The sequence below is a fragment of the Ruditapes philippinarum genome, unplaced genomic scaffold (assembly GCF_026571515.1).
Source record: "Ruditapes philippinarum isolate M1 unplaced genomic scaffold, ASM2657151v2 ctg144_1_1_1_1, whole genome shotgun sequence".
NCBI lineage: Eukaryota > Metazoa > Mollusca > Bivalvia > Venerida > Veneridae > Ruditapes > Ruditapes philippinarum.
In genome coordinates this window covers 146,278-164,701 of record NW_026862875.1, presented here as the reverse complement: position 1 = coordinate 164,701, position 18,424 = coordinate 146,278, and the positions used below count along the sequence as shown (strand labels likewise).

General features: G+C 32.4%; 1 protein-coding gene across 2 annotated transcripts; it reads left to right on the top strand.

The window, feature by feature from the left end:
* The first annotated feature begins 584 nt into the window (after positions 1-584).
* Positions 585-16,734, top strand: LOC132720468 (uncharacterized). Of its 2 annotated transcripts, none has more exons than XM_060704614.1 (5): positions 585-631; positions 8,299-8,478; positions 9,739-9,896; positions 10,920-11,076; positions 16,373-16,734. In XM_060704614.1, the coding sequence occupies exons 2-5, from the start codon at positions 8,412-8,414 to the stop codon at positions 16,717-16,719; spliced, it is 729 nt and encodes a 242-aa protein (XP_060560597.1). In that variant the 5' UTR covers positions 585-631; positions 8,299-8,411; the 3' UTR covers positions 16,720-16,734. The 2 variants fall into 2 exon arrangements, with proteins under 2 accessions (XP_060560597.1, XP_060560598.1); XM_060704615.1 differs by lacking the exon at positions 585-631 and adding an exon at positions 638-752.
* The last annotated feature ends 1,690 nt before the right edge of the window (positions 16,735-18,424 follow it).

Sequence of the window (18,424 nt, the reverse complement as noted above, 5' to 3'; positions counted from 1 at the left end):
CCTCGTCTCGAGTGACGGTCCGCCCTGTCCCAAAATATGGTCCGCCTAGTCTTGAGTCACGGTCCGCCCTGGTACGGTCCGCCCTGTCTCACGGTCCGCCCTGTCCTGCAGGCCTGTATAGGGCATTTGAAGCTTCATTCCCTACTGACCAAAAAGTAGTAACATTTCGGCTAACTCGTGAAGAGGAGAGATTAGAGTCGAATTACAATTAATCAACAAGTTTTCAAAACTTAAAATCCGCAACAGATGTTAAAGAGCGGCATTTATAGTACTAGCATGTTTCATGTGGATTCCCCAATAACACCTCTACTATATATACTGCAGTATAGAGATGACATTCAGATATGTTTTTTTTAAATCCATTGTATAGGTTTGATCTCGAATCGTATACTTTAGCAATGATATAATTTGTTAAAGATATAATTTGCTAGACTTTTGGCGGTTTTGTGATAAAATTAATAAAAGTTATAAAATCCATCATAGACCTGTCAACTCCGCTACGGCCAGTAAGGGGAGATCACTGCGTAGGAGATTGATACGGAAATAACCGATCGTCATGTAAGGTATGGTAGTGATATTTATCTAATTGGTTAAGCAGTCACATGACCAAAACATGGTGGACAGGATCACGGTATTGTTGTGAAACATAAGTTAATTACTTGACAATAGATAGAAATTGAATATAAAATGTGATATTTCATGTTAAATACACATATTTTTCATGGCAGGGAGATATAAGATTATCAAAGTCTGTTAGTTGTTTTGATTTTATTAGCTTACTTCACCAGTGTTCACAATAATTTTGTGTTGAAAATAAACAATTGACGATTTTTGACAAATAGTCTTTAATAGAATGTATTTATACGCGTTTTAAGAAATTAAATTTTGGATTTTCAGTAAACTATGTTTTTATTGTAAATGGAAAAAAAAGTAAGTGTATGATCTTGTCAAGTCCAACCACGGATTTATATTACAGGGATCGGACACTCCCAGTTAACCCTATATAAATGCTTAAATATCTTGTCGTGCACCCGATAAAGGTACATCGATCGATAATTTACCGGCGCGAAGCGTAAATGCCCGTTCGCAACGGATACCTACTTTACAAAATACCATATAGCTTTTTCATTTATTATCCGATTTTGGAAATTTAAAGTTTATTTTGAAGAAAAATACTTGGTTAATTCAAATATCTAATTTATTTTTTAAAGGTACAGTTTATCTGTCCGCAACGACGGTTAAAAAATTAACTTGACGAAATCCGCGGTAAATTTACAGTTTTTTTTATATAAAAAGCAGGTATTTGAAATTTATTATTACGGTACCATAATACTTTCAGTTTCAAAACAAAAAAGAAGCCGATGTAAGTTATTCACAGATGATCAAAGATGCAAATGTAACGCTAGAAAAACAATAAAAATCTTTACAGTTTGAGTCAGTATTTTGCGAAATAAAAGTAACTGTTGATTATTTTTTACACATCGCTTAAATTTCTTTCAAGTTTAATTACTTTTGAAGGGGGGTAAGTGATAATTAAAAAACTTTATTTCCAAACTTTCATTACCAGGTTACATGTGATAATTGCAACACTCAATCTTCAAAAACAAATATAATTTGAATGTATATTTTGTATATGCGCGGTCTTTAACTACAGTTCATGGCATATGTGGTAAGAAAATGATTCTGAAGAGGATATATATAAATACAATGTAAATCTATTTTCTTTATTAACATTTATAAATGAAATTGAAAATATACAACTAAATTTGTATAGTCCTTTCTCTGAAAAATGATGAAAATAAACATGTGATAAATAAATCATTTGACGTGAATTGTTTAGGATATCTATGAAAAAATTATGTTTCAAAATAAAAAATAATATTATAAAACAGCTGTTCTCTATGCCAATATTGCCAATCTAATGAATTGATCTATATAGGAATGCTTGTCTAGAATGATCTGAAAATATATTTAATACACTTAATAGTAGAATATTTATTATATTTATACTAATATACAGGTAATCAAATAAAAAATGTACAAATCATTTGGAAATAATTCACAGAAATAAGGACACATTTCAAACATGAATTTCTTTAAAAGTTTGTTAGCAATCAAGAAACGTTTTTTTTTGCAATGCCATCATTAAACCATGTAAAAAATAATGATCTTATTCTGAATCGCGGTAATAATTCGTGCTTGAAGTAAAAGGGCGGCGAAGTGTAGAGAGTATGCCTAAACAATAGGCGAATATTTTTTAAATTAGGTACTTTTTAACTAAGCGTTGCAGCGTTCTATCAGCATATTTTCATATAATAATACTTTAGCGACACAAAATGATACTGTATCAATACATTCATATGTGTATAATTTTTCACAAAGCTGCAATAACACCACATACTCCGGTGAAAATCTGTCATATTTCGTACTCCGCACGTTCCGCCATCTCGTTCTGTCCACCTTTATCCGATTCCGCGCATGCGCGCGACGGGACTTTAAGCTAAACGAAAGTGTCCGATCCTTGTAATATAAATCCGTGGTCCAACATACTGCGTGACAAGATATTTAGTCCAACTAATTGTACTGCGCTGCGCGCAACCACAGGGAATTCTGTCATTTTTTTTCTTTCCCACTATATGTATAATATAACAAGGGATACAACTCAAAATTGCTCAATTCATTAAAAAGTAAATAGAACGCAGTATACAACAGTTTGTTTTCTTCTGATTGTTGGACATTGATGAAAGAATCGATAAATTTATTTTAAAAAAAATGACTCACTTTGTTATATGGACAAGATATTATTAAAAATAACCTTTCATGTTTCATTTTTACACACGTTCGTAAAATTTCGGTTTTTTAAATTACACGTGTAAAACGACATCTAATGCAAACGTATGCTCAAGAAAGTTTAATGTAATCGGTTAAATATCAATCATCCACCACCATCAATGATGCAATCTTTAACTTCTGGTACAAATTATTGTAACAATTTTTGTTTGTTTTGATAATTTCTATCCTCGGCTTCCATTTTGATGTTGCCCGTATGTTCCATGCTTAAATCCATATTCTGTTAGTGACTGTCAATTTCATTGGCTAATGAATAATAATAATCCGGATAATAACGGTATATAGCCACGACGAATAGCGGTTTTTTCATCAGCCAATGAAAATACTCGGAACATAAACACACCCGCAAAATGGACGACAACTTGACAGCCAATGTAAATATTGAAATGTTAGCTATTTCCTGCAATGTTTCAGGTTTTAATGAAGTGTTTGTAGTAGAACTTGGGTAATGACTCGTTCATATATTAATTTTTACAATAACTTTGATGGAATAGAGGATATTTTATACAGTTTACACGTGTGAATGCATTTTACGAACTCGTGCTGGTAGTGCGAGGCCACGACTTGTATCCCTTGTTTATATTATATATATATAGATTAATAAAAAATGACAGATTTCCCTGTGTGCGCAACGTGATATTTAGTCCATCTAATTGTACTGCACGATGAGATATTTAGTCCAACTAATTGTACTCCACGACATGATATTTAGTCCAACTAATTGTACTGCAGGATGAGATATTTAGTCCAAATAATTGTACTGTGCGACGTGATATTTAGTCCAACTAATTGTACTGCGCGATGAGATATGTAGTCCAACTAATTGTACAGCGTGATGAGATATTTAGTCCAACTAATTGTGATATTTAGTCCAACTAATTGTACTGCGCGATGAGATGTTTAGTCCAACTAATTGTACTGCGAGATGAGATATTTAGTCCACTTAGTCCAAACATCTTTACTGCACGATGAGATGTTTAGTCCAACTAATTGTACTGCGCGATGAGATATTGAGTCCAACTAATTGTACTGCGTGACGTGATATTTAGTCCAACTAATTGTACTGCACGACGTGATATTTAGTCCAACTAATTGTACTGCACGACATGATATTTAGTCCAACTAATTGTACTGCGCAATGAGATATTTAGTCCAACTAATTGTACTGCGCGACGTGATATTTAGTCCAACTAATTGTACTGCGCAATGAGATATTTAGTCCAACTAATTGTACTGCGCGACTGATATTTAGTCCAACTAATTGAACTGCGCGATGAGATATTTAGTCCAACTAATTGTACTGCGAGACGAGATATTTAGTCCAACTAATTGTACTGCGCAACGAGATATTTAGTCCAACTAATTGTACTGCGTGATGTGATATTTAGTCCAACTAATTGTACTGCGCGACGAGATATTTAGTCCAACTAATTTTACTGCGCGACGTGATATTTAGTCCAACTAATTGTACTGCGCGACGAGATATTTAGTCCAACTAATTGTACTGCGCGACGTGATATTTAGTCCAACTAATTGTACTGCGCGATGAGAAATTTAGTCCAACTAATTGTACTGCGTGACAAGATTTGGTGCTATTTTCGTGACTGGGCAATTTTTCACCTCTAAAAGCGAGATTCAGACCCAGCACGAAAATATCTCACTCTCAGAATCTAGCTTTGGCATGTCAATATATTTTGACTATACCTTTACTTACTGTAACTGCTAAATATTGTCTACATTACCAGAAAGCTTTGCAGACAGCAACTACTCCAGAATCTGATGAGCCAAAATATTTCAAGAAAATCAATATTGAGAAATATGCACTAAACTTTTAAGAAAATTAAAAACATTCAAGATCCAAGTTATATTTTATATGTTATGTGCGGTTGAACACTGATTTTGCAGTATTCTATCACCATATTTGTACTGCGTTACTAACGCAGTAAGGGCTACTTTTGCATATGTTGACAACTCTTTGGTAACTTTCATGGATTTCAAGTGCTGATTGCAATATGTATATTACTTTATTTGTTCAACTCATATTATTTTTTAATTTACTTTTAAATACATTTCCAAAATTTTTATGAAAATTAACATGAATCTGGAGGCATGCTGCTTTAATTTATCAGTTAATATTATAGCTCAATGCAAAATACTGATGAGGGGCCAACTGTACTACTAGAATTACATTGTCCCATTGATCGGTCAGTTAGTTTGTTTGTCTGTCACCACTTTTTCTGCTCTAAATCCTATACTGCAGTACTGGAAGGATTTTATTCAAACTTTATACAAATGTTCACCTCAACAAGGAAACGGGGCTTCTATTCAAGTCCCAAAATTTGGAAGTCAAAGACTGTAAAATGTCTTAAATTGGAAGTCACATTACATAGGTAAAAAAAGTATTACATTTTGGAAGTCACAAGCCAAAATCAAGCAGTAAATGACTCCCAAACTTCTGCTAATGGAAGCGCTGAGGAAACGTGCATTACCAATGCCATTGCTGTGCCAGGTCAAGGTCATAATTAAAAGTAAAATGTCAGACAATTTGGTGTCCACTATAGCATAAACTGTATAAATTCCCTTTGAGGAATTTTACAAACATGCCTCAAATGCTATCCTCAACAAGGTGATGTGCAGAACCTACATATATGCTGAGGACTATTAATTCAAGGTCACATTAGAAGGTGAAATTTTAGACAATTATGTGTTTGTTCTATGAATCCTGTACCCCTTGAAGGATTTCTTCAAGCTTAGTTTAAATGTTCACTCCACGTAAGGGATGTGCCGTACCCATGTTCCTGTGCTGACTCAATTTCAAGGTACATTTGAAAGTAAGGATAAAGATAACTTTATGTCAGAACTGTAAATTCTATACTCCTTAATCGACTTCTTCAAACTTACAATGTAGCTCAAGTTAGCTGAAATATTCATAGTAAACAAACCTAGTAAAATTCTGTGTGATTGAGATGGTGCAGCATTCATCACTTCTAGTTGTTTAAACAGAAATTTATTTACTTTACATCTAAATTATTTTAAATTGAATTATAATTGTGTTGATATACAGGGAATCAGTAAATACTACAGGGTGTCGTATTAAGTTAAATTAAAGATACTACTTCTGTTACGAATTGCTAACTATTCACCCCATAATAATTAGCCCCACAAATTCCAATTTGTTGCTGCTGTTGTTAGTCTAAAAAATTTTGATGTGGGATGTGACGTTGAATGTTATATAATTTTGTGATTATTCTGCTCCCTTCAAAAAAGTCCTGTAACTTCTTGAGGAAAAATGTCAATTGATTAATCTGCAGAATATAAGTCCCCTTTGGTGTATGGAAATATTTTAAGTTTCAAAGAGCATGACTTGTTATTGAATCAAGAAGGTAAAACACTAGTAACAAATATTTGCAATTTGCATACTGAGCAATTATGAAATATAAGTTACAAAGTTGAAACATTTACTACAGTAAGTGGCGAAAACTAATGGCATTTACCCCATGATCAGAATAGTACTTTGGTATTTCCCCCTCGTGTTTCAAGAAATTGCTCTAAGTGGACCTGTTTTGTAGATTAAATTATCAATGAATAATGAATGTTGATAATGAAATATAATCCAAGTAATTGATAATTAACTGAGAGCAGATAAATAATTATAAAGATAATACAAATTTAAATAAGTATCTAGATTTATCTGTAAGACTTGTCTATATTGACAAGATGAAAGACAGTTCTGTGTCTGTTTTGCTAATTTAATAGTCAGTTATTATCAGTTAAAACATTTATTTGTTGACTTGAAGTAAAATTGCTAAATCTTTGGCAACAAAAGATTTTATATTATGTACAGGAAGAGGGGGAGGGGGGTGTATACTGTTAATTATCAAACAATTATCATAACAATTAGATTGAATATCCTTGAATATTGTAAATAGGAAGAAAATGTCAGAAACAAATTAATATTTGAAACAAGGATAAAGTATTTCCAAGAGAAACTGATGACAATAGACCACATCCTGCTGTGTTTATACATGTATGATATACTTTCCCAGTTTTTGATTTAAGAGGTTACAATTTAATAGTTTGAAGGATTTGGTACAAATTATAATTTCAGTACAAATGTATTTTGATTTTAATTGAGTTGGCAAAATGAATGACAGGACTTGCACTCATACATGTATTTACTAGGGCTGTAACAGTTTACCGGTACACCGATATATTGCGGTGCAGGATAAATAAATATTGGACCGCGATTCACATTTAGTTGTACCGGTTTTATTTAGTAATAACAGTGTTCCATAATTTTCTCTATAAATAAAAGAAAGTCTTCCATAATTTTCTTGATAAATGTTATGAAAATGTCCTATTCACAAAAGAAAATAACAATAAAGTAGGAAGTGTGTTAAAAAAAGGGTGTGAGGGTAAAAAAAATTACACCGTGGGCGGGTAGGGTAAAAAAATTACAGGGTGCGCGGGTGGACAAATGCTTGAAAAATAGGTGATTTACTATGGCAGACGGAAATAATTATGATCTGATAAAAAAATCAATTACAAGGAAAAGAGAGACCCATGAAATTATTGAATTCTAGATGCTGACAAAGTAGACATGTTAATTTTTCTAAAGAAAAACATGGATTAATTGCCACCGTCACTCAAGCCCTGTGATCTAGTCCTAGTCTGAAACTATGTTAAGAAAATCATAAGGATATAGTTTAGATTGTTAGTTACTGAATGAAAAGTGTTTAAAGTTTTATTTTGCTGTTAAGTAACTCATAGTTGATGCTTCAATAGTTGAAACAGTTTAATTTTTTGTTAAAGGAAAGTACATTTTGTATATATATATTTATAATATTTGTTGAAATTATAAACAAGTCTCTTTTTTTTAATTATTTCCCAGTACCTAAGATAAAAAACAATATGTATCGCAATATATTGCAATACGGATGTTGCGTATTGCAATATATTGTAATATGCTTTTTACTGTATTGTTACAGCCCTAGTATTTACAGTGTATTATCATGATATTAGTTGAATTCAAAATATGCCTGACTTAAGAATATGTCACATATATTACATTTTGTATATCTATATGGATTGCTTTTTTGGGGGAAAACTGTTGCAAGAAATTAAAAATGAAGAGAAATAAAAATCATAGCATTCTGGTTAATCGGCCTTTAAAACTAAAAAAAAAAGTCTTTCTATTTTGTGACTGACTTTTTGGCTGTAACATTGATGATAATTCACCTCATATAATCTTGATAACATTTTAAATTTCAATTTCGCTGAATGTCACCGGGTACTTTTAAAAGTTAAGATATGTTAATGTTGAGTGTCTGCCCTATTGCATTATCATAAATTTGATTAGATTTTTATTGCTTGGTATCATGTGATTGTAATTGTTGTTGAAAATGTTCTTGAATTTTGATGTGTGATTTTTTTGTGTAATTATTTCAGGCTCTTGAGTGTGACTATGGTAGAAAAGAAATGATATGTGGATTAAAACACCATCTGTGAAGAAATAAAAAAAAAACATTAGCAAGATATTTGACTTATTGTAAAAAGAAAGAATGGATTTTATGTCAAAGATTGCCATATTTATGTTAATGTTGGAGTCAACTTGTTCCATTGATATAGGTAAGAAAATAAATTTCATGTACATGTATATTTTTTGTTATATAATGATTTGGAGACAAGGTGATTTACAGACAAATTAATTACTCATTATTAAATATGAGAATACATTTTACAAGGGAAGTAATTAACTTTTGACTAATATTTATTTTTTTAAAAATCCTATTTTCACAAATATTTTCATTTTATAAAATGCTAGTTATGAATATATGTACATGTATGTATCTATGTGTGAAAGTTTTATACAGCTAATGTCTTAAAGTTAAATAACATTTATAATATATTTCATCCTGATGAATGATCAAAACCGGTAGATCCTTGAATAAACCAGTTACAATCCATCCTGATGTTTGATGTGTGTTCTCTCCTTCTCTTGATTTACTTGTTAATTTAATTTTTATAATTGTATGTCACTGACCAAGACACACAACTCTTGCATTGATTTTCACTGATTTTTTTCCTCATTTAATATGAACTTATGTTAAACTTCCTGCATGGCCATTGTTTGACTGTCAAGCCTTGGGAATAGTCTAACTATGATGTCTATCTAACAGCTCCTTTAAAAGAAAATTATTTTGAGGGGGAAAAAAAACTCAATTATTATGAGAATTTTTGTATCACGTGTGTAGATCCATATTCTATGTATATTGTATTATATTTTGCTGTATTCATGTAGCTTTGTTTTAATTGAAACATTGTCATTCTGTTTTTATTTGACAGAGTTTTTATTTCCGCATTATCATCACATTCCATTTAGCGTATAGTTAAATGGACGTTGCATCATTTGTTATTTTATGAACATCAATTTTATATGAAGAAGACAAAATGTCAAAAGCTAAGGAAGAGTGTTTGTTTTTATTGCACTGATTATGTAGCAGCTCTAATAGCTAAAATAAGAGGATTTATGTTGGAAGACTCTTCCAGCATAAATCTTCTTATTTTATCTATTTAACAGAAACAATATGAAAGTAGTTCCAACAGATTACACTTATATTTAGGATCTTTTGGTAGTAATTGTTCATACAATACAAGCAGTTTATTATGGTATGAAATATTCAATTATTCATTCAGGTATGAAATAAAATTTTGGCAAAAAAATATATATTTAAGGTAAATTTATCAAATGCTTGAATGAGTAGCTTTTTCATTTAAAATAGTCAACCTTTTTTACAGTGACTCTAATTTTACGTAAAAAAAAAACTATCAATACTCGCAGTTTTAATTGCCAGTTATTTCAAAAATCATTATTCTTCATTTTTTCAGTTGACGATTACAAGTTAAACTTGACAAGTAGTGGGCCGGCAGTGCGGGGCTCGTTTATTGATTTCCAAGCACAGCTATATCTGGGTGCCAGTAAAACACCAACAAAAGACGAGGAATTGTTCAGATACGACTGGAGAGACTCAGTTTATCTTTTAACTGTAAGGATATGGTGAATTTAGTTAAAGTGATAATTTTTCATGATTTTCTATAAAAGTTCTTTGAAGTAATGCCTGGCCTATGCTACCCTACCAATATGCATGTACAACGTAGATCCGAGGGCATCATGCAATTTAGTACTGTGGTAATAGTGCTCAGGTAAAGCATGCAAGACTTGAATTTTTGCTTGTTTGATTATGACGGTAAGTCTGGAATGATAGGATAGATTGGCACTTTTCCCAAACATACCCAACAATTTCAGCCATATACAAGTCATGTATACTTACTTCATACCACAGTCACTAGATTCATAATTTGATTGTTTTCATTAGTAGTTTATGTGTAGGAATTTGCTAATCCCCCAAATTTAATAGGAATATGAATTAGTTATATACCTGTAATGCAGAAATTTTTGGGAAGTTGCTTGAAATTTTAAATCTTGAATTGTCCTTTTTACCAAAATAAGGCAGTTAACAGAAATATTACCTGTGATAAATTCAATAAGAAAATGTTAATCTGAATTAATACTTCAAATAATGTTTATAACACAATTATTTATCTTAGCTTGACTGAAAAGGAAGCTTTAAGTTTTATTTGAACCAATCTCAGGACCGCTTCTAGAACTGGTGTCAAATGAAGCAATATGATTGTGACCCTAGTAGGGTTTTAACCCATGATCCATTTGTCAAGATGTAGAAACCTCATCCACTAGGCCTCTGTTTAATAATCAGGACTTAATTGTTTAATAATAGAAACATAGTACATGTACTTGATTGACTATATACATGCATATATAGGACTTAAATGTTTAATAAGAGAAATATAGTACATGTACTTGATTGACTGTATACATGTATATATTATATAGGACTTAAATATTTAATAAGAAAAACATAATACATGTACTTAATTTTGACTGTATACATGTATATATAGGACTTAAATGTTTAATAAGAGAAACATAGTACATGTACTTGATTACTTGATTTATATACATGTATATTAACATTATTAATTTATTCCAGGAGAGCCAACATGCCAACTTCAACACAAGTTATAAACCATGTTTTGATTCGTTGGTGGAGCCACGGACATATTCAATGAGAGTGTCAGTTTATGATGCCAAAAAGAAGTCCATTTTTGTACCAGTTACTAGAAAGGACATAGACTTCACAATAACATGTAAGTTTATTTTTTTAGCTCACCTGTCACAAAGTGACAGGGTGAGCTTTTGTGATCGCTTTTCGTCCGGCGTCCGTCCGTCCTCCGTCCGGCGTCCGTCCATAAACTTTTACTTTAAATGACATCTCCTCATAAACCACTAAGCCAATTTCATCCAAACTTCACAGGAATGTTCCTTTGGTGGTCACCTTTAAAAATTGTTCAAAGAATTTAATTCCATGCAGAACTCTGGTTGCCATGGCAACCGAAAGAAAAAACTTTAAATATCTTCTTTTAAAAAACCATAAGAGCTAGAGCTTAGATATTTGGCATGAAACATCTTCTAGTGAGTGTCTACCAAGTTTGTTCAAATAAAAGCCCTGGGGTCAAAATTGGCCCCGCCCCGGAGGGTCATTGATTTTCCCTATATGCATATAGTAAAAACTTAAAAAAATCTTCTTTTAAAGAACCCAAAGAGCTAGAGCTTAGATATTTAGCATGAAATATGTTCTAATGGGTGTCTACCAAGTTTGTTCAAATAAAAGCCCTGGGGTCAAAATTGGCCCCGCCCCGGGGGGGTCATTGATTTTCCCTATATGCATATAGTAAAAACTTAAAAAATCTTCTTTTAAAGAACTCAAAGAGCTACTGGCATGCGAGCAGTTCCCGTACAAAAATCGTAGTAAGTTAAACATAATTTTTTACAACGCTCACTAACCGAAAATTGAATGTTACACATTAATATTCGGCTCGTCACACAAATCGTGGAAATTCCATCATGTTTTAAACATAGAATAACCCTTAGTTATGAGGCCTCATATGGGGTACCCAAATTATCCATTATTTTGTATGAAGAGAAGTAGTTCCCGTACATGAAATACAACCCATTATAATTATACAATTTTGTTATATCGGACCTATTGTTCATTTATATTTGTTAAACAGGCCATTTATCCAGAGGTAAATAGATGTAATTTAGGAAATAGAACGTAGGCTTAACGCTGACAGTATCTATTACCCGTACCGTTACCCCAACGCATTCACATGCAATAACTTGCTTGTATGCATGATATTTTACACATTAAAGCCATAAAATTATTTAATATAGTAATATAGGTCAAAATTCTGATTATAAATCAAGTTTTCATCACATTGCCTACTTATCTGTACACAGGTGGTATTAGTGGAAAACCCTTTAACAGGCCTCACATGTAAGTTTTGTTGCGCATGCGCGCAAAGACGGAATCCCCCAAAGTAAACAAGGTCACGTTTTGACAACGCAGAAATGAAAGTGATTTAAAATGATACTTTTAATATGTACTGCAGAACTGACACTTAGATTCTATCTCGTTCATACATCTGCTTGATTTGATATCAATTTTTAGCTCGACTATTCGCAGAATAATCGAGCTAATGCAGTCACCCATTTGTCGGCGTCGGCGTCCCTGTGGTTAAGTTTTTGAATGTAAGCTGGTATCTCCATAACTACTGAAGGGAATGGATTGAAACTTCACACACTTGTTCTCTGTGATTATCTAAGATGATTGGCACAAGTCCCATAACTCTGAATTGTTTTATTTCATAATTATGCCCCTTTTTCGACTTAGAAAATCTTGGTTAAGTTTTTTGTATGTAAGCTGTATCTCCATAACTACTGAAGGGAATGGATTGAAACTTCACACACTTGTTTTCTGTGATTATCTAAGATGATTGGCACAAGTCCATAACTCTGATTTGCTTTTTTTTCATAATTATGCCCCTTTTTCGACTTAGAAATTCTTGGTTAAGTTTTTGTATGTAAGCTGGTATCTCCATAACTACTGAAGGGAATGGATTGAAACTTCACACACTTGTTCTCTGTGATTATCTAAGATGATTGGCACAAGTCCCATAACTCTGGTTTGCTTTTTTTCATAATTATGCCCCTTTTTCGACTTAGAAATTCTTAGTTAAGTTTGTGTATGTAAGCTGTTATCTCCATAACTACTGAAGGGAATTGATTGAAACTTCACACACTTGTTCTCTGTGTTTATCTAAGACAATTGGCACAAGTACCATAACTCTGATTTGCTTTTTTACATAACTATGCCTCTTTTTCGACTTAGTAATTCTTGGTTAAGTTTTTGCGTGTAAGCTGGTATCTCCATAACTACTGAAGGGAATGGATTGAAACTTCACACACTTGTTCTCTGTGATTATCTAAGATGATTGGCACAAGTCCCATAACTCTGATTTGCTTTTTAACATAATTATGCCCCTTTTTTGACTTAGAAATTCTTGGTTAAGTTTTTGCATGTAAGCTGGTATCTCCATAACTACTGAAGGTAATGGATTGAAACTTCACACACTTGTTCTCTCTGATTATCTTAGATGATTAGCACAAGTCCCATAACTCGGATTTGCTTTTTAACATAATTATGCCCCTTTTTCGACTTGGAAATTTTTGGTTAAGTTTTTGCGTGTAAGCTGGTATCTCCATAACTACTGAAGGGAATGGATTGAAACTTCACACACTTGGTCTCTGTGATTATCTAAGGTGATTGGTACAAGTCCCATAACTCTGAATTGTTTTATTTCATAATTATGCCCCTTTTTCGACTTAGAAAATCTTGGTTAAGTTTTTGTATGTAAACTTGTATCTCCATAACTACTGAAGGGAATGTATTGAAACTTGAAGAGTTTGTACCTTTTCGAACAATTTTATGTATTCATATAGGTAAGCAATATTATACTCAATGAAACACCCTTGTGACAAATTTTCGAATAGTCTAGCTTTACTGTCCTCCGACAGTTCTTGTTGAAGAATGTAAGTAAAAATTAAGCGTTTAAACGAAAAATACGGGTACTGCTTCTGTACGGGAACTGCTCGCATGCCAGTAGAGCTAAGATATTGAGCATCAAACATGTTCTAATAGGTGTCTACCAAGTTTGTTCAAATAAAAGCCCTGGGGTCAAAATTGGCCCCGCCCCAAGGGGTCATTGATTTTCCCTATATGCATATAGTAAAAACTTAAAGAATCTTCTTTTAAAGAACCAAAAGAGTTAGAGCTAAGATATTAAGCATGAAACATGTTCTAATAAGTGTCTACCAAGTTTGTTCAAATAAAAGCCCTGGGGTCAAAATTGGCCGCGCTCCGGGGGGTCATTGATTTTCCCTATATGCATATAGTAAAAACTTAAAAAATCTTCTTTTAAAGAACTCAAAGAGCTAGAGCTAAGATATTTAGCATCAAACATGTTCTAATAGGTGTCTACCAAGTTTGTTCAAATAAAAGCCCTGGGGTCAAAATTGGCACTGCCCGGGGGTCATTGATTTTCCTTATATGTGTATAGCAAAAACTTAAAAAATCTTCTTTGAAAAAACCCAAATAGCTAGAGTTAAGATATTAAGCATGAAACATCTTTTAGTGAGTGTCTACAAAGTTTGTTCAAATAAAAGACCTGGGGTCAAAATTGGCCCCGCCCCGGGGGTCATTGATTTTCTTTATATGTGTATGGCAAAAACTTAAAATCTTCTTTGAAAAAACCCAAATAGCTAGAGTTTAGATATTAAGCATGAAACATCTTCTAGTAAGTGTCTACAAAGTTTGTTCAAATAAAAGCCCTGCCCGGCCCCAGGGGTGTCATTGTTTTTAACTATATGTGTATAGTAAAAACTTTAAAAAATCTTCTTTTAAAAAGCCCAATGAGCTAGAGCTTAGATGTTTAGCATGAAACATCTTCTTATATAGTGTCTACCAAGTTTGTGCAAATAAAAGCCCTTGGGTTAAATTGGCCCTGCAATGTTGGGGGGGTGGGGGTTGGGGGGGCCTATATACAGGTGAGCGACCTCAGGGCCATCATGGCCCTCTTGTTTGTTTTTTAGTCCCCTACCGGTTTACCGGAGGGGACTTTAGGTTTACCCTCCGTCCGTCTGTCCGTCCGTCTGTCTGTCAGTCCGTCCGTCCACAAAACTGGATCCCGCGATAACTTGAAAAGTACTGAAAATATTTTTATGAAACTTGATATATGGATAGATGGCAGTATGGAGATTATGCACGTCTTTTTCTTTTCTTCCTATGTTGAAAATTCTGGTTGCTATGGCAACAAATAGGCTGAAAATATGGCAAATTTTACACATAAACTGGATCCAGTGATAACGCAAAAAGTACTGGAAATATTTTTATGAAACTTGATATATGGATAGATGGCAGTATGGAGATAATGCACGTCTTTTTCTTTTCTTCCTATGTTGAAAATTCTGGTTGCTATGGCAACAAATAGACTGAAAATATGGCAATTTTTACACATAAACTGGATCCAGTGTTAACGCAAAAAGTAATAGAAATATTTTTATGAAACTTGTAATATGTGTAGATGGCAGTCTGGAGATTATGCACGTCTTTTTCTTTTCTTCCTATGTTGAAATTCTGGTTGCTATGGCAACACATAGACTGAAAATATGGCAAATTTTACACATAAACTGAATCCAGTGATAACTCAAAAAGTACTGGAAATATTTTTATGAAACTTGACATATGGGTAGATGGCAGTCTTGAGATTATGCATGTCTTATCTGTTCTTCCTATTTTGAAAAAATATTGGTTGCCTTGGCAACAAATAGGCTTAAAACATGGCAAATATAACAATATTTGTGATTAGTCAAAAAGAGCTGAAACTTTTTATGAAATTGCATCTTTAATTCCAGAGTTATCTCCTCTTTAAGAATTTTGCTTTTTAAAATGTTATATTTTGGTAACAGGGATGTTTCAAATATTAACTTTAGAGTGTCCTTCAGTCCGTTTGTCTGTCTGTTCATAAAAACTTTTTCCTGTGATCACTTTTAAAGAACATTTCCAACAAATTTACTTAAAATAGAGAAAAATTTACACATTAGTGAATGGCCAATGGCCCTTCAGAATGCTGATGGGGTTCTATCCGGTAGGGGACTTATGGATTGCTTGCAATACTATGATAATTGCTTGTTTTGTTTGTTTTTTTTTAATTTTATTTCCCTCCTCAAAAGCACATACATGAAATTACATGTATGTCATGATATTAGACTTAAAAGTTGTTAATTTAAACATCAAGCAGTAAAAAATGCAAGTTTTTTGTTTGCATATTTTTAATGTATGTATACTTTGACATTATTTCAGATTAATGATGATTATTTTTGTGAGTTTAAGGTTTTCTGCTTTGTTTTTCTTTTTCAACTAATATTGATGAGCTCTTTTTGCTAATTTTTCATTTTTGTAATTCCCTATATAATAATTTTATTTTTAAGAACATTTTATAGTCTTTGTATATCCTATTTATTTCCATATCGTATTTTTTACAGCAACATTAAACGGGAATTTAAAGCATAATCAGACAGTACATCGAGGTCTACGTGCATCGAACAACACATTTTCCACTGGCAAACCGGTGCATTTCACGGCAAATCTCACGGACATTTTCATATTACCGCCTACGTTTACGTACAAATGGTTAAAAGATGGTGAAGAATACGCAGCCAGTAATGTTAACAATATAAGTTTAACGTTTGAAAAAACTGGAAAACACGTCGTCAGACTTGATGTAGTTTCTACCGGAATTCCGGTTGACTGTAGAGGTGATGAGTATTTAGATAGTTTGAAGGGCTCGTTTAAGACGGAGATTATTTTAAAAGGTATATTTATTCATTAACGTAGTATTTAAAAGATAATTTTTTCTGTGTCTTCTTTCTTATGTAATGCAACAGGAATACTGATCAATTAGTTGGATCTGTTTGAAAACCTGCGTCCTGTTTTTATCAAATTTTGCTTTAATTATATTCTAAATATGATATTTGCTGTATATCTTATCAGTATGGCCACATTGTCTTAAGGTCCAAGGTTATAAAGAATTTTCCTGTGCTCAAACTCAGATCTCAGGCGTTTGATTGGTCAAAAACCAGCATAGAATGTATATTGACCAATGAAAATCTTGAGATTCGAGAATGATCTCAGAAAAAAAGGGGCACTTGTTCATTATCCCTCATGTACAGACTCAATCAAACCAATTCTGCAATTCTTATGTAATTTTGTTGCGATTACTGCTTCCGAGGGATCACTTTGTTTCCAGATTTTTGTAATCTACTTCAGAACAATGATTATTATACAACTACAGCGAAGTTTCATCAAAATCAATGAATTTTGACCTGATTTTTAATATAAAAAGATTTTTTTACAATTTTTAAGAATATGTTTCTATTCAAGTTGATGTGACCTTTGAATTGGAGAACATTAGACTGTTTGGATTTGTATTTCATTTGTAAATTAACAAACCCAGCCTACTGGTCCTATTGAAATGTAATTGGCATACCTTTTGAAAGATAGATTTTTTTCTTTCTTCTTTGAACTAGGATTACTTACGAGGTTTGTTAAGATTGTATGTTACAGATTATATGAACTCCTCTGATTTTTGTTCATTTTTACATTGTATGTTTCAAAGGTTAAATCAGGCTATTATGATAGCTGCAGCAACATGGATGTTGTGGTCATTCAAAAATATTAATGAAGCTCATAATTCAAACATTTTAAAAGTTATCAATATGAAATTTGGAATTCTTGCTTATCATGACTAGGTGCAGCTGTTAGACAAGAGGCATAATTCTAAAAGCAATAGTTTTGGCGTTTTTGCTTTTTTTTTAACTTTAAATTTTTTTCAACAAAAAAAACTTTTTAACCCTGTTAAACCTGAAAATTTGAAAAAAGTACTGCCCCGGGCAATTTGTTTTGCCCATTTAATGGGGTTAAATAGTATCAAAATTTTAAATAGTTTATAGTGCCCCATTGTAAAAGTCGGGTTTTACAAACCCAAAAATTTGGGCCTTTACAAGATAAAAAGGGTTTCCATGTTAATATGTAGAAAAAAAACTTATTTTAAACCTTCGTTTTTTTTTTAAAATTAAACGTGTTTTTATGGGGTATTTATTTTTTTTTTATTTTTTTCCCTTTCAAAAAAGGGACAATTTTTTTTTGATAAAATGTCCTTTAAAGACCAGGGTTAATATATTTATAAAGACGATTATGAATTATTTTGTGATGTTTAAATTTAAATTTTCATATGGAAAAAAATAAATTTAAAATGGTTTCCCCAAAAAATCTAAACAAAATGGGGTAATTCTGAATAATTAACTTGTTGATTTTCCCTTCGTGGGGGAAATAAAAAAAATCCCAAACCCTTGTCTTCCCAAAATATATTAAAATATAATTTTTATCACAAAACCTGCCCCCTTTTTTGGGGACCCTGTAAAAAGGGGTTTTTGCAGGCCGTTCTTTAATTTTTTTATGTAGTAAATTTAGAGCTATAAAAACATAGTAAAAAAGACGCGGCTAATTGTTAGCTTTTACTATGGGCGCGAAAAAAT

Coding starts and splice junctions, on each gene's coding strand:
- LOC132720468 (XM_060704614.1), top strand. CDS start 8,412: ATGGATTTTATGTCAAAGATTGCCATATTTATGTTAATGTTGGAGTCA. Junction 8,479..9,738: donor AACTTGTTCCATTGATATAG/GTAAGAAAATAA, acceptor TCATTTTTTCAG/TTGACGATTACAAGTTAAAC. Junction 11,077..16,372: donor CATAGACTTCACAATAACAT/GTAAGTTTATTT, acceptor TATTTTTTACAG/CAACATTAAACGGGAATTTA.